The following is a 12,182-nucleotide window of genomic DNA, read 5'->3' as shown; positions in this document are numbered from 1 at the left end:
TCAAACTCATGGCTTTCTAGACGTGATTTGGGTTACGCCAGGCTGCACTACTGCAGACTAGACAAGATTTAGAGGCTCACAAGGGAAATGCAGGGGTGAGGAGGGGGGAGGAGAGGACAATACCCCATTTAAGCAACTGATGTCATCAGTTTGATTTTGGAAGAAATGAAAGGTACACAAATTCTCCATTTCCCTCCCAATCCCTGTCTCCTTCATTCATCTCTGAGCCCTGGGCTACGGAATTTCCCCCCCCCCCCCCCCCATATCTTCCTTCATCTGTTTCATCAGATTTTGTTTTTTTTGTTTTTTTAGTTTATGCTCTTTTGTGGGTTTTTATTGTAGCTGTTGGGGTCTTTTTTTGTGGTTGGTGGTGGTGGGTTTTGTTGTTGATTTTTATTATCATTCTATTTTTTTTTTCCTGGTTGTTTAACTCAGAAACCTTAAACATGTCTTCATGTTTGCCACTGTCTTCTCTGGACACCTCTGGCTCCCTCTTCCCCCTCCCCAGGCCAGGCCGGGCTGCTTGTGGAAGCTAGGAGCAACCGCACTCCTCCACGATCATGTTCTGGATGTCCTTTTTGATGATGTTCTGCCCGTCGTCGTAGTAGAGCATGGACATGGGTCTCAGCTTGGTGGGCACGCAGCACGATTTGAGGTTGGCGAAGGGGCTGTGGCCCCGCATGCGGTAATGGTTGATGACCGTGGAGTGGAAGGACAGCGAGGAGCCCGAGGTGCCCGCGATGTGGCTGGGGCACTCGCCCTCGCAGTAGTTGGCGTGGTAGCCCGAGGGCGCGATAATCCAGTCGTTCCAGCCGATGTCCTTGAAGCTGACGAAGAACTGCTTCTTGCAGCAGATGTTGACCTTCCCATCGCACTCCAGACCCCGACGGCGCCGGCGGTGCGGGTGGTCTTCCGACTGGCGGGCCTGCAGCATGAGGAAGGGCCTGTGCGATTGCTCCTTCTCCTCCTCGGGGCCGCCCTCGCCTCCTCCTCCGTCCTTCCTCTTCCCCTCTCCGTCCTCCTCCTTCTTCTTCTTTTTGCCCAGGAGCACCAGGCTGGCGCCGCTCTCCTGGCACTGCTCGCAGGCAATCCGCACGTCTAGGGAGCTCTTACCCTGGTCCAGCAAACGCTGGATGCTGCTGGACACCGGGAAAATGTGCCAGGTGCTCTTGCGAGCGTCCACCACCTTCTCCGACAGCAGGAGTTCACTGCGCTCCCCCTTGAAGCCCACCTCCTCGGCCTCATCGCCCGCGTCCACGCTGCCCAGCGGGCGTTTCTGCTGCTGAAACAGGCGGATGGTGACTTTGGTCCTGGTCCTGTTGGCCTTGGGGACTTTCAGGAAGAGCCAGATCTCAGCCCGTTCCACCACCGACAGGTCGCTGCCTTCCTTGGAGATCTCAAAGTGCAGCGTCTTGCGGGCTGTGCCTAGAGAGATAACACAGCAGAAGAGAACGCAGGGCCGTCTGTTAATGGCAGAGGACTGTGTTTGTTTGGTTTATTTGTTTGTGTTCCCATCACCTCACTAATTCCAGGCAAGCAAGAACCTCTGGTACCAACACCTTAAGTGAGCCTCAGCAAATCACATCCCTGAGAGGCCGAAGCTCACTGGATGTGGCCATCCCTGTCCGGCCAGTTGTGACATTGTTAGATGCTCAAAAAGGAATCATTTCTGACCCATGAAAGCTCTCTCCAATTCAGACTTCAGTGGCTGTACAGAAAGTGTCTTTGGGACACAGCTATGCTCTATTTTTTTTTTATATGCCTGCATTTGAACCACAGAATCGAGCGGTTCCAAAAGAGAACTATGAAGCATAAAGTATTTCTTTCTTCTCTGACCTGTACAAACAACATTTGCAGGCCTTTGTTTGTGGGGAGAGGGGGAAAGAGAGGTTGGCAGGGGTTCATGTCTGTTGACTGATTTCTTCTTTGCCTCTGTTTTATTTTCTATAAAATAACAAGAATGGCTCACCTTCCTCTATGTGAAAAAACTTCCTGTAAACTCCTGCAGGTTTTGGAAATATCCTATCCTGTACTTCCTTGTGGGCTGCTCTGCTCTACCCCATCACAGTCTGGCCTCTCTCCTGTCACACTTGCCCTCCGTAACTTCCCACAAGGTGGTCTTCCTCCAGTCATCCACTGAGCAGCTAAAGGATACTTTCCCCCCAATAGGAGTGGGATCAGGAGACACGCCCCTTGCTGCCTCTCTGTGCCCAGAGCTGCCCCAACTGGGGGCTCTGCCAGAACTGTGCTTGCATTCAACTCCACTCTGGCTCTTGGGTAGCCCTGCCTCTCACCTGCAGGGGAGACAGAGGAACACCTACCATTCCCCGCTACCTAGAAGATCCTGCCACACACCTTTCATAGCGCTGACCTCAAATACGGACCACGCTTCCTCTCAAAGCCATCCCTTCTATTTCCTCTCTGACGATCCCCAGATTCGGATACTGGAAGTCTGAAGTCTTTGGCTGTTTCCCTGACATAATTCAGTGATTAACACGGAGTAGGTAATTGCTTTGATTACTGTTTGCAAAATGGAGGCAGCCTTTGCATGGAGTTATATTTAATTAAGAGAGCCACCCCCTACCTCATAATCCCCTCATTTTTGGCTTTTCTATCTTTAGAGCATACCAGGTGAGCTCAAAACTATCTCAAATAGCAACAGCTTCTCACCTAACATAGGTGGGGAAGTTTCTGCTTTGGTACAGGCACCACCCCGGTTCTATCTAAGCCTAACTTTAGAAAGCTGCCTCTTTCTCTTTTCATAGTGAGCACTTATATATTTAATGTGCAGCATCCTTTACTATCAGAAGCAGGTAGCTATGGGCCAGGCAAGGTGAGTAGTAGGCCTTAACTCGGGGCCTCATGCTTTTGCTTAGCTTTCTTGCGCAAAGCTTGGTGCTCTACCACTTGAGCCACTCCTTCACTTCTGGACTTTTGCTAGTTAGTTAGAAATAAGAGTCTCACACATTTTTCTGCCCCCAGTGGCTTGGAACCAGGATCCTCAGATCTCAGCCTCCTGGATAGCTAGGATAACAGGCACCCAGCCCAGACTAGAATTCTTAATTCATCAAATATTTTCCATCTGTCTGGCTAGTACTTGAAGATACAAAGAAACAAGTCCTTTTTCACCTTACTCTAGACCTTGTACTTACAGGTGCAAGTCACAGATCCTGGGTACTATGACTAGTACTTACAGGGTGTCTGCTAGTCACAGACTCCAGGTTCTGTGCCTACTCACAGATCCTGGGCACTGTGCCTAGTACTTACAGGGGGTCTGCTAGTCATAGATCCTGGGTATAGTGTCTCAAACTTAACAGGGAGTCTGCTAATCACAGATCCTAGGTACAAATCTGAGAACAATCTTTAAGATGTCCATCTTGGACACCCCGCTCCCCGGGAGAATGTCCTTGCTTGGATGTCTATAGCTGACGGAAATCCAGCCGCACGTATCTGGAGGCCCTGGGATGTTTACGGTACTATAAATTTTAGGCACAGTTTCAAGTTCTCTGCAGCAGAAGGCAGGCTTTCCTGTGCATGGCGCACTGTCGATTCTGTTCTTAATTTAACACACTCCGCACACTATGATGGTGATAGTAGTGGATCCACAAAGACCAGGACCAAGAGGGTGGCATGTGGGCCCACGGGGTCCCTGGCATTGCCCTATAGGCCTGCCACCATGACAGCCATGGTGTCTGGGAGCGTTTCCTACTCTGGCCTCACCTCGGGACTCAGGCCAGAGTTGAACTGTATAATCGAGAGGAGTTTATGATTTCATAGAAATCAGAGAGGGGGTAGGGAGTGAGGAAAGCATCCTCCTGTTAAGAAACAGGATGACTTTGAACAAAGTGAGTCCCACAATGCCTTTTGATAAGAAACGGAGGACTTTTTGTTTTGTTGTTTGTTTATGTCTGTTTGCTTATTTTTAACAAAGGGAAAGATTCTGGCAGAATGTCATCATTCTATCTAAGATGGCAGCCAGCGGCAGATTTTAAAGGTGCTGGGATCCAGAAGGTGGAGGCCAAAGGGAAAGGTGAAAGATCAGTTTCCAACCTAGGCCACAGGCCTGAAGGAGTCTGTAGTGGGGTCACATCCCAAAGGGGCACCTTTGCCCTTGCCCTGGCCCTTGCTCGTGCCCTTGCCCTGCCCTATCCTGGCTATCGAGAGCAAGCTATCCCCATATTTCCTTCTGTATCTAAGCATAACAACTTGGAAGCACTAAAACCACCACACAAGGTGTCACTCTGCAGACTGAGCCAGAGTGGCTGCTGATTTTGAAAAGCCAGAGGGTGCAGGGTTGGGTTTTGCTTTTCTAAGAAAGAGCACCTGAACGTGCTCACATGGGGAAGGAATACAGGCACTGCACCTCCCAGTGTCTAACAGGGGGTTGAGGAAGGGGAACACACTAAGGAACTCCCCAGGAATACACCCAGAGTTCAGGGTGGGAATGAGGGAGGATTCATGGGAGAACTATGCCTAGAACAAGTAACACTCTGCATGCAAACAGCTACTGGAGGACCAGCAAGGTGGAAGTCCTGGGCCGCAGTCCCACAGCCTGCACAACTGCCAGCCCCTCATTTCCCAGGATTCTAATGCGAGCTCTAACCCCACCCCTTCTCCACCAGCAGCTGTACTCGGAGGCAAATGATTTAGTGTTCCTGACAGAGGATTGTACAAAAACAGCACTCATTAGAGGGGACTCAAGCTGTCAGGTGCTGTTACATTAGGATCAGAGAGTCATCCGAAAACGACTCTCAGGCTGGTCTGGCTGGTCATTAATGGGCTGGCATGACCGGTGTGTTGTGGGCCAGTCCCGAGTCTGATGTACGCATCTCTGTAATGATCTGGACCAAAAGCCAGTTCATTGTGCCTGCCTGCTTTCTCTCTCCCCCATATTTCTGACATTTGGATTTTCCCCTTGCTAATTGACATTCCTGTCGCCTCCTTCTCTCTCGCTGTCCATTTCTGGAACTGCTGTTTGTACATTGCATGATATTTTATCAGGGGGTGGGGGGGGGATAAAACTGAGATCCACTTTCACGAAAGTGCTGTTGCCTTACTGCTCAGAAGGACAGGGGTAAGAGAAAGATTCAAGTCTTCCTAATGTCTACCTCATGTGCAGGTACATTTTATTTACAAGTTCTATTGTATTCTTATTTAAGCAGTGCATATCTATCTGTATTTTCTTTCATCGTAGACGTGGGTGGGGAGAACGAGGTGGGTGAAAGCTACCATGGAAATAGTGATTATCAGGGCTGTCGGTTTCAGAAATATATTACAATCTTCAACTTTCCTGGAGATTAAAAAAAAAATCTAATAATAACTAGTCCATTGATTCTCTGCCCTGGGAATGGCACACCGCAATATTATTGTCAGGGTACCCCCATGCTGGGGCTCTCCAGGTATCTCCATTTGCAAAATGGAAGAGGTTCAGGATCAATTTCTAATCTGTCTCAGATTTGATTTCAATATCAAGTGCTCTGAAATCCTGACATGGAATTCTTCCCAGAATTCTGCAAGAGCAAGAAGGATCACAGTGGGCACTGGTGTGGACTAGGGTTTTGAGCTACGCAGACAGCACTGCTTTCTTCCCAAACCTTCCATTACCTAGTTAGTCTCTGATGATATTCTTTTTACCCCTTGGCTATTTTTTTTTCCTTCTTAAGGTTCCTCTGCCCCCTTGCTCAAGGCTTTCCATGAGCAAGACGTGTATCACAGCCTGCTCTGCCTGAGTAATTGACTCAGACAATCCCACGCGCACCCACCTGGGTGATAATAGTGCATGCATCACCTAAACCCCTGTGAGTCCAGTGGACTCACACCAGAGAGAGAGAGAAATGGTACCAAGAAATACAAAATTTAAAGAGAGAGAGAGAGAGAGAGAGGAATAGATTTGGGACTTTGAGGGGGGATATATTTGCAATGTTCTCTAGTGGGAGCCTTGGACGGAGGGAAGGTTGTCCAAGCTGGAAAGAAAGGTCATTTTCTTTTGCTTTCAGACTTTTTTCAGAACTCAATCTTGTAAGATATGCCAAGGGTTAAGCAGCCAAGCCCCCAGAAGCTCTCATCCCCTACATTAAGATGCAAATGCTACTCAACACCCCAAAGATCAGTATTTCAGATTTTCTGGTATAGACAGATCTCCCCCCCCCCACCTCTCCCCTCTCTCCCTCCCTTCCTCCCCTCTCTCTCTTTCTCTTTCTCTCTCTCTCCCCCTAGTGAAATTAGCAATGCTCTTGTACAGTGTTTTGATTTGATTGGGTTGAGTTTTTCTTGCCAGGGTCCTGGTAAAAGCAAGCTGTCCTTTGCTATCTATATACGTCATAACTATGGCTCTTTGTCAATGTGGAAAGTTAGGCTGTACGCTTAAGCTTACTACAGAAGCAGAGGGGGGCAGGAAGCCTTGCTGTAAAAATGCATCTGTGACTTTAATTCTCCATCCGCCATCATGATGATACAGTCAATGGTGGCAGCAAACACTGCCATGCACTGTGTGAGTGTGTGGTGTGTGAGAGAGAGAGACAGAGACAGAGAGACAGAGACAGACAGAGAGAGACAGAGAGAGCAGCTTCCAGAAGCTTCTGCAAAATGTAGCAAGGCAGGTCTTTAATAATACCAACCTACAGTAAAGGATCTTGCTCACAGTAGAACTACAGCTTGCATTATAAAAATTATTTTAGTTATTTTTCTTTTTAAAATATTTAGCCTTAAAACCTCTCTTTAGGATCCATTATTGGATCCATTATTGAATTTTTGTAAAGGTCCAGCTACATGCTTTACCCACACCTCTTTTGATTAAAAAGGTTAATTATTGGGGGGGGGAAGGGTCTCAACTTCAACAAACAAACAAAAATATAGAATCATTTCTCAAGCAAGACCCACCCCACAGGATTTCACAGATTTCTTGAAAGTTCCTGAGAACTTTTACACTTTTGATTTGAGACCTAGCTAGGAATCAGTCTAGTATGAAAATTTCTGAACTATAGCTATGAGAGCAGGCTCCAGTAATTTTTTTTTAAGCAGAAGAGGAGCCAAGATAAATATGTATTTTTTTATGCGAAGTGCCTGGGAAGATAGAACTCCAGTTCTTCAAACATGAAAATGGCATTTCTACCCTGATATATCCACCAACTCCATGACAGTATACATGCTTCTTTCATAATGATGATGATAATAATAATAACAAAAACCTAGCAGTCTCTTTCTCCATCTTCCCTCCTGCACTATTTCTCTCCACATCCTATCTTTAGAAACAACCCACCCTCCATAGCCGAACTCCACGCTCCTACCAAGCATTAAACACATAGCCTTTAAAAAAAAAAAGAAAGAAAGAAATTCTCCTTGTTCAAAGTCATTTGTCATTGTGTCACTGGGGAAATGTGTTGATAAGGCAGGCAAACTACACAACAGAATCAAGGGAGATGGAAGATGGGGTGGTTTTGGTTGTTTTTATTATGTTTTTAAACCCAGGCAATCGTAATATGGAGACACTCAAATCTGTATTTCTGATGATTCACAGTCACATTTCGCTGCTTTGTTTGATTTTGAAATTTCACCCCTCTCCCTTCCATAGAACTCTGGAATGTTTGCGTAGATCCTCATCCACGCTCCCTGCTTCCTCGCCTTCCTTCTTATGTATTGCAAGTGCTCCTGGGTCTCACATCCCATAAAAATCCTAACTTTTGAGAAGGATGGGGGGGCGAGCAGGAAGTAAGTGATCACCACTAAGGGTAGGGAGCTGCAGAGTGGGGCTGGGAATAGGCACCATCGCCTTTCCCAGATTTTGTGCCACACAGCAAAACTCTTTGGAATGCGCCCTCTTGTGGCCAATTTTTACCCATCATTCAGAGAATGTATGTGCAAAGCCCCTTAAAGGTTGAGTGAGGGGCGATTTGCGGGCAAGTTCAGGAGACAGCTGGGGAATGGAGCTGTGAACGTCAACGACACCTTGAGAGGGTCTTTCTTTGGGGGTAGGGGGAAACATTTATCCAGGCAAGCCTTCCTAGACTCTCCTCGGGCAGTGCGCATTTCTAACTCAAATCTTCTGTACAAATTATCCTCCAAGAGGGGAGATTTATGAGTCGCTTTCAGCAACAACTAAGCTAGGAGAGCATTATCTATTTTTTGCATATTTGCCTTTCTTTCTTGATCCTTTCTAGAATAAGAACCATCACTTGCTAAGTTAGTTATGAGAAAAAGAATGAGATATGGCAGCTGGGGCCGACTGGGCAATATACTGTTATTGTGCGCCGATTGACCAGCTACTAAAAGAACGTAAAAGTCAAAACAAGATCAAATAAAATACATCAGCCAAGAAGGCCTAGGACTTTAATTTCACTGATAATTAAAGTCATCGTGGATTCGGCTTCATTCACCCTACTACCTTTCCTTTGAGGACAGGACTCAGTATAAATGTTGAGGATTTGGACTGGCCATTTATGATGATCAAACTAACCTTGGGGGAGAAATGTGAGGTGATATCTATAGAATAGAAAAGCACTTTTTATTTGTGGGAATACATTTCAGAGAGTCTTAGAATGATGAGCCCTCGCTGCTTAGCCAGTAATAACTCAGTGTCTCAACTTCTCAAAGTTGGGGGTTTTCTACATAAGCACAATAGGACACACATTCAGGTCAAAGGTTTCAAGACCTTTTCACTTTTGTATTTCTCTCACTGTGACCCTGTGATGGCAATGGATTTGTTAAATTTATTCAGCAGTCAAATAAAGAGAAGGCCAAATTAAGCATCAGCTAAGGGAGGAATCTTCAGGTGGGAAGGCCCGGTCTAGTGTATGCTCGTGGTTAACATTTATTCTATGTTGTGCAAATAGTTACAAAGAAGAGAAAAACGCATGCCCTTTTTCTGTCTCCAAAGACCTTGACTTTTCACGTAGTTGGAATGTTACTAAAGTTGAATTATTACAAAAGCCACAGATAGATCTTTGCTATTCACTTTGGTATGGTCACTATAGTTATTTAGATGGTAAGTGCATTTCCTGGCTAGGTGAAGCCAATAGCAAAGTGCTTGCCTGGTGTTCTTCTAGGAGACTGTCGTGAAAGGGATGAAATGATACCGATTCAACTTGAAATTGACCTGTGCAACTTCTCAGAGGAGAGAAATTAAGTAATTACAATAAATCCCTCCAAAAACTCCAAAGTGAAGGTGCTCCACTAGGAGTAGACTTCCAGCACAGACGCTCGGCTGCAGACAACTTGCAAGGCCAATCAATCCCCTTTTTAAAAAAAAAGTAACTCATTTTTTCTCATGGGGGCCACAAAACTAACAAGACCCCCTGTAAGTGCCAAGAAGCCTGGCACTGAGGAGAAGGTCATAGGTAAGACAGAATGTACACGGTCTAATTCTCACTGCCAAGTCTCTAAGTACCAAGAGAATGCTTTCCTATACCAACCCAGGACATTGGAAGGAAGGACATCTTGCCAGTGTCCACGGCACGCTTAAAAGTGGTCAGAGGCACAGATCTATTTAGCACAGGATCACTTAAAACCGTTGACCAGGACTGCATAGGAAGCCAGCCTAGGTGAGAGTTGCTGTACAAAACCAACCACCTTTCTCGCGTCCAGGGAGGAACAGAATCTCTGGTCCAATGTTCTAAGTTCTTCCCGAGCTCTCTGCCGCGAAAGACTGAGGAAAACTAGGTGAGCAACTTGAAAACTCCAGCTTCCCATTTTCCCTCCATAAGCTCCAAGAGATCAGGTCACAAGGGGTAGGGCAGGGGGTCGCCTCCAGTTACAGCATCCTTTCTTTCCAGGATTAAGGATAGAAAGTCTTTCCCTAAACCAGAAACACTTGTAGGGAGAGAGCTAATTTGGAGAGCCAACTGTCTGTCTGCTCCTCCCTCATTAAATAAAAGGATATCCAGGTCTTATGAACATGATTTTCATGAAAACAATTTCTGAGTCAACAGGTTTTCAAGATTGGAAATTCTGAATGTTGCCTTGTTTATAGCACTGTGGCAAACTTTGAAACAAAATGCTGCGTAGTCCTAGCACATACTTTCCCAGCCATATGCTTTGCTCACCCCCCCCCAAAAAAAAAACCATGATATTCTTTACAAATGGGCCTGGCAAAAGATCTGGTTCTTTAGCCTGGCATTACCACAGCTGGCATAATAATGGAGGTATCATCTATTATTATCATATTATTAACATATCTGCCTGCCTAGAGGGCTTGGGCTAGTTTGCAGGCAGGGAGATGTCTGAGCCCCCAGCCCCTAAGAAATAGAAGCATAGAAACAGAGTGGCTACCCATCCACGACCCATACTTCTGGCAGGTCCTTTTCTCCTCTGCAACAGGTTACTGTGGTCCTGAGCCAATGGTTTGAATGTACTTCTAACAGCTCTTCCTCTTCAGGACTGAGGGAGAGCAGGGCAGAGTTATCTAAGAGTGTTTTGTCAAGGTTGCATTCCTTGGCAGAGTCTTTAGTAACTTTACAAAACATCAAAAGTTAGGATTTGTGGAGGGAGAGGCTCTTGGGGCTTTTGATTGTTGTTGTTATTATTATTATTATTCAGAAAGGCAAAGTCAGCTTCTCCAAAGTGCCTCCCCTTTGGATCTTTACCACCCTCCCAGAATCTCCCTGCTGCCTAGTTTGTACTGTGAACACACAGATAACTAGAAAGGTAAAATGACTGTCCCCAGTAACGCCCTGATCTCCCAATGCCCTGCCTTGGTCTCTGGCCAGGAACCGAGGTGAGATCGTTACTGGGGAAGGGTTAAGAAAGGGAGTTCCTCTGTGCCCTTCAGCTCGTTCAGTGGCAGGCGCTAGCTCTCTCCTTCCCCTCTCTCTCTCTCTCTCTCTCTCTCTCTCTCCTCTCTCTCTCTCTCTCTCTCTCTCTCTCTCTCTCTCTCTCTCCCCCCCTCTCCCTCTCCCCCTCTCCCTCTCTCTCCCCAACCTTCCAGTAGAAACTTCGGATGGGGTTCCTCCTCCAAGGGGAGCTACTTCACCCCCCTGGCCGCCCCCACCCCTCCCTCTCCTCAGTGCCTGGAAATGCCCAACTTTCACCCAACCGCTCAGATCCGGTTCCCAGGGCCGGGGACACCCCCCCACACCCCCACCCGCCGCCCCGAAACCCTCTGCCTACCAGCTCCAGACTGACCCCAGAGCCGGCCTGCCCTGCCCGCTTCGGCTGTGACAGGCTGAGCCGCAGCCGCGGGGGGTGCGGATCCGGGCGCTGGGGACCAGGGTCTCTCCGCCTGCCCACCGGGACCCCCGCCATCGCCCGCCCTCCCGGAGCCTCCTAACCCCCGGCAGACACTCCGCGGCCGGGCTGCCGGGCTGCGGGGGGGAGGCGAGGGTCCCGGCCCCCTCCCCGCCCTCGCGGCCGGCCGGTGCCCGCACCCACCTGACTCGGCGAAGGTGATGACCCTCGGAGGTCTGCTCCATGAGTTCGTTCATCTCCGCCCGGCGCCCGATGTCGTCCTCGATCTCCACGTACCCGTTCTCGCCCACTTTGCCCACATGCAGTTTGCGGATGGCGTTCAGGAGCGCCGCCTTGGGCACCGGCTGGCTCACATCGGGTCTCTTCTTCAAGTGGAGCATATTGAGAATGTGCCTCTTGACGGCTTCCACCATCTCGGGCTGGGCGCTGGGTAGATCCTTGGGGAGGGAGGCCAGCGCGCAGGACGGGCAGTCGGGGTTTGCACCATGGCCCCCGGAGCCCGGGGTCGGAGAACTCCTCACTATAATCCAGCAACTTGCCAACAGAAATCCTCGCAGCCAGAGCAAGGGCATCCTGCCGGCCGAAGTTGTCGTGGGGCCGTCCAAGGCCCTGCGTCCCACTCACCTCCGCGCGAGGGTGGGGATTGTTATCTGGGGTTGGGTTTTTTCCCCCCTCTCTGTCTCTCTCTCTCTCTCTTCTCTCTCTCTCTCTCTCTCTCTCCCTCTGTCCTCTCCTCCTCCTCTCTCTCCTTCTCCTCTTCGGCAAATTCTCTGGAAGAAGAAGCAAAAAGTTTTCTGTGAAGTTGTCTTTGCAGGTTCCCTCTCTGAGCGCAGCCACTGCTGTCCGGTTGTGCCTGTCAGAGAGCAGAGTTCTGACTGTCTCCGAGTAAAAGAGAAGGAGGGAGGGAGGGAGGGAAGGAGGGAGGGAGAGAAGGAGGGAGGGAGGGAGGGAGGGAAGGAGGGAGGGAGGGAGAGACAGGGTGGGGGGGAACAGAGACAGGGAGA

The 12,182-nt window shown here is 48.4% G+C and overlaps 1 protein-coding gene across 1 annotated transcript; it reads right to left on the bottom strand.

Moving 5' to 3' along the window:
- Positions 1–532: 532 nt before the first annotated feature.
- On the bottom strand, positions 533–11,750 carry Inhba (inhibin subunit beta A). Its single transcript, XM_042695137.1, is given in 3 exon segments — positions 533–1,425; positions 11,362–11,383; positions 11,385–11,750. Coding segments are annotated over 3 exon segments (1,281 nt in total).
- Between the last annotated feature and the right edge of the window lie 432 nt (positions 11,751–12,182).

The sequence above is a fragment of the Dipodomys spectabilis genome, unplaced genomic scaffold (genome assembly GCF_019054845.1).
Source record: "Dipodomys spectabilis isolate Male_0828 unplaced genomic scaffold, ASM1905484v1 ptg000178l, whole genome shotgun sequence".
Classification (NCBI taxonomy): Eukaryota; Metazoa; Chordata; class Mammalia; order Rodentia; family Heteromyidae; genus Dipodomys; species Dipodomys spectabilis.
The sequence above is the reverse complement of the archived record's forward strand: the minus strand, read 5'-3'. Positions and strand labels throughout refer to the sequence as shown.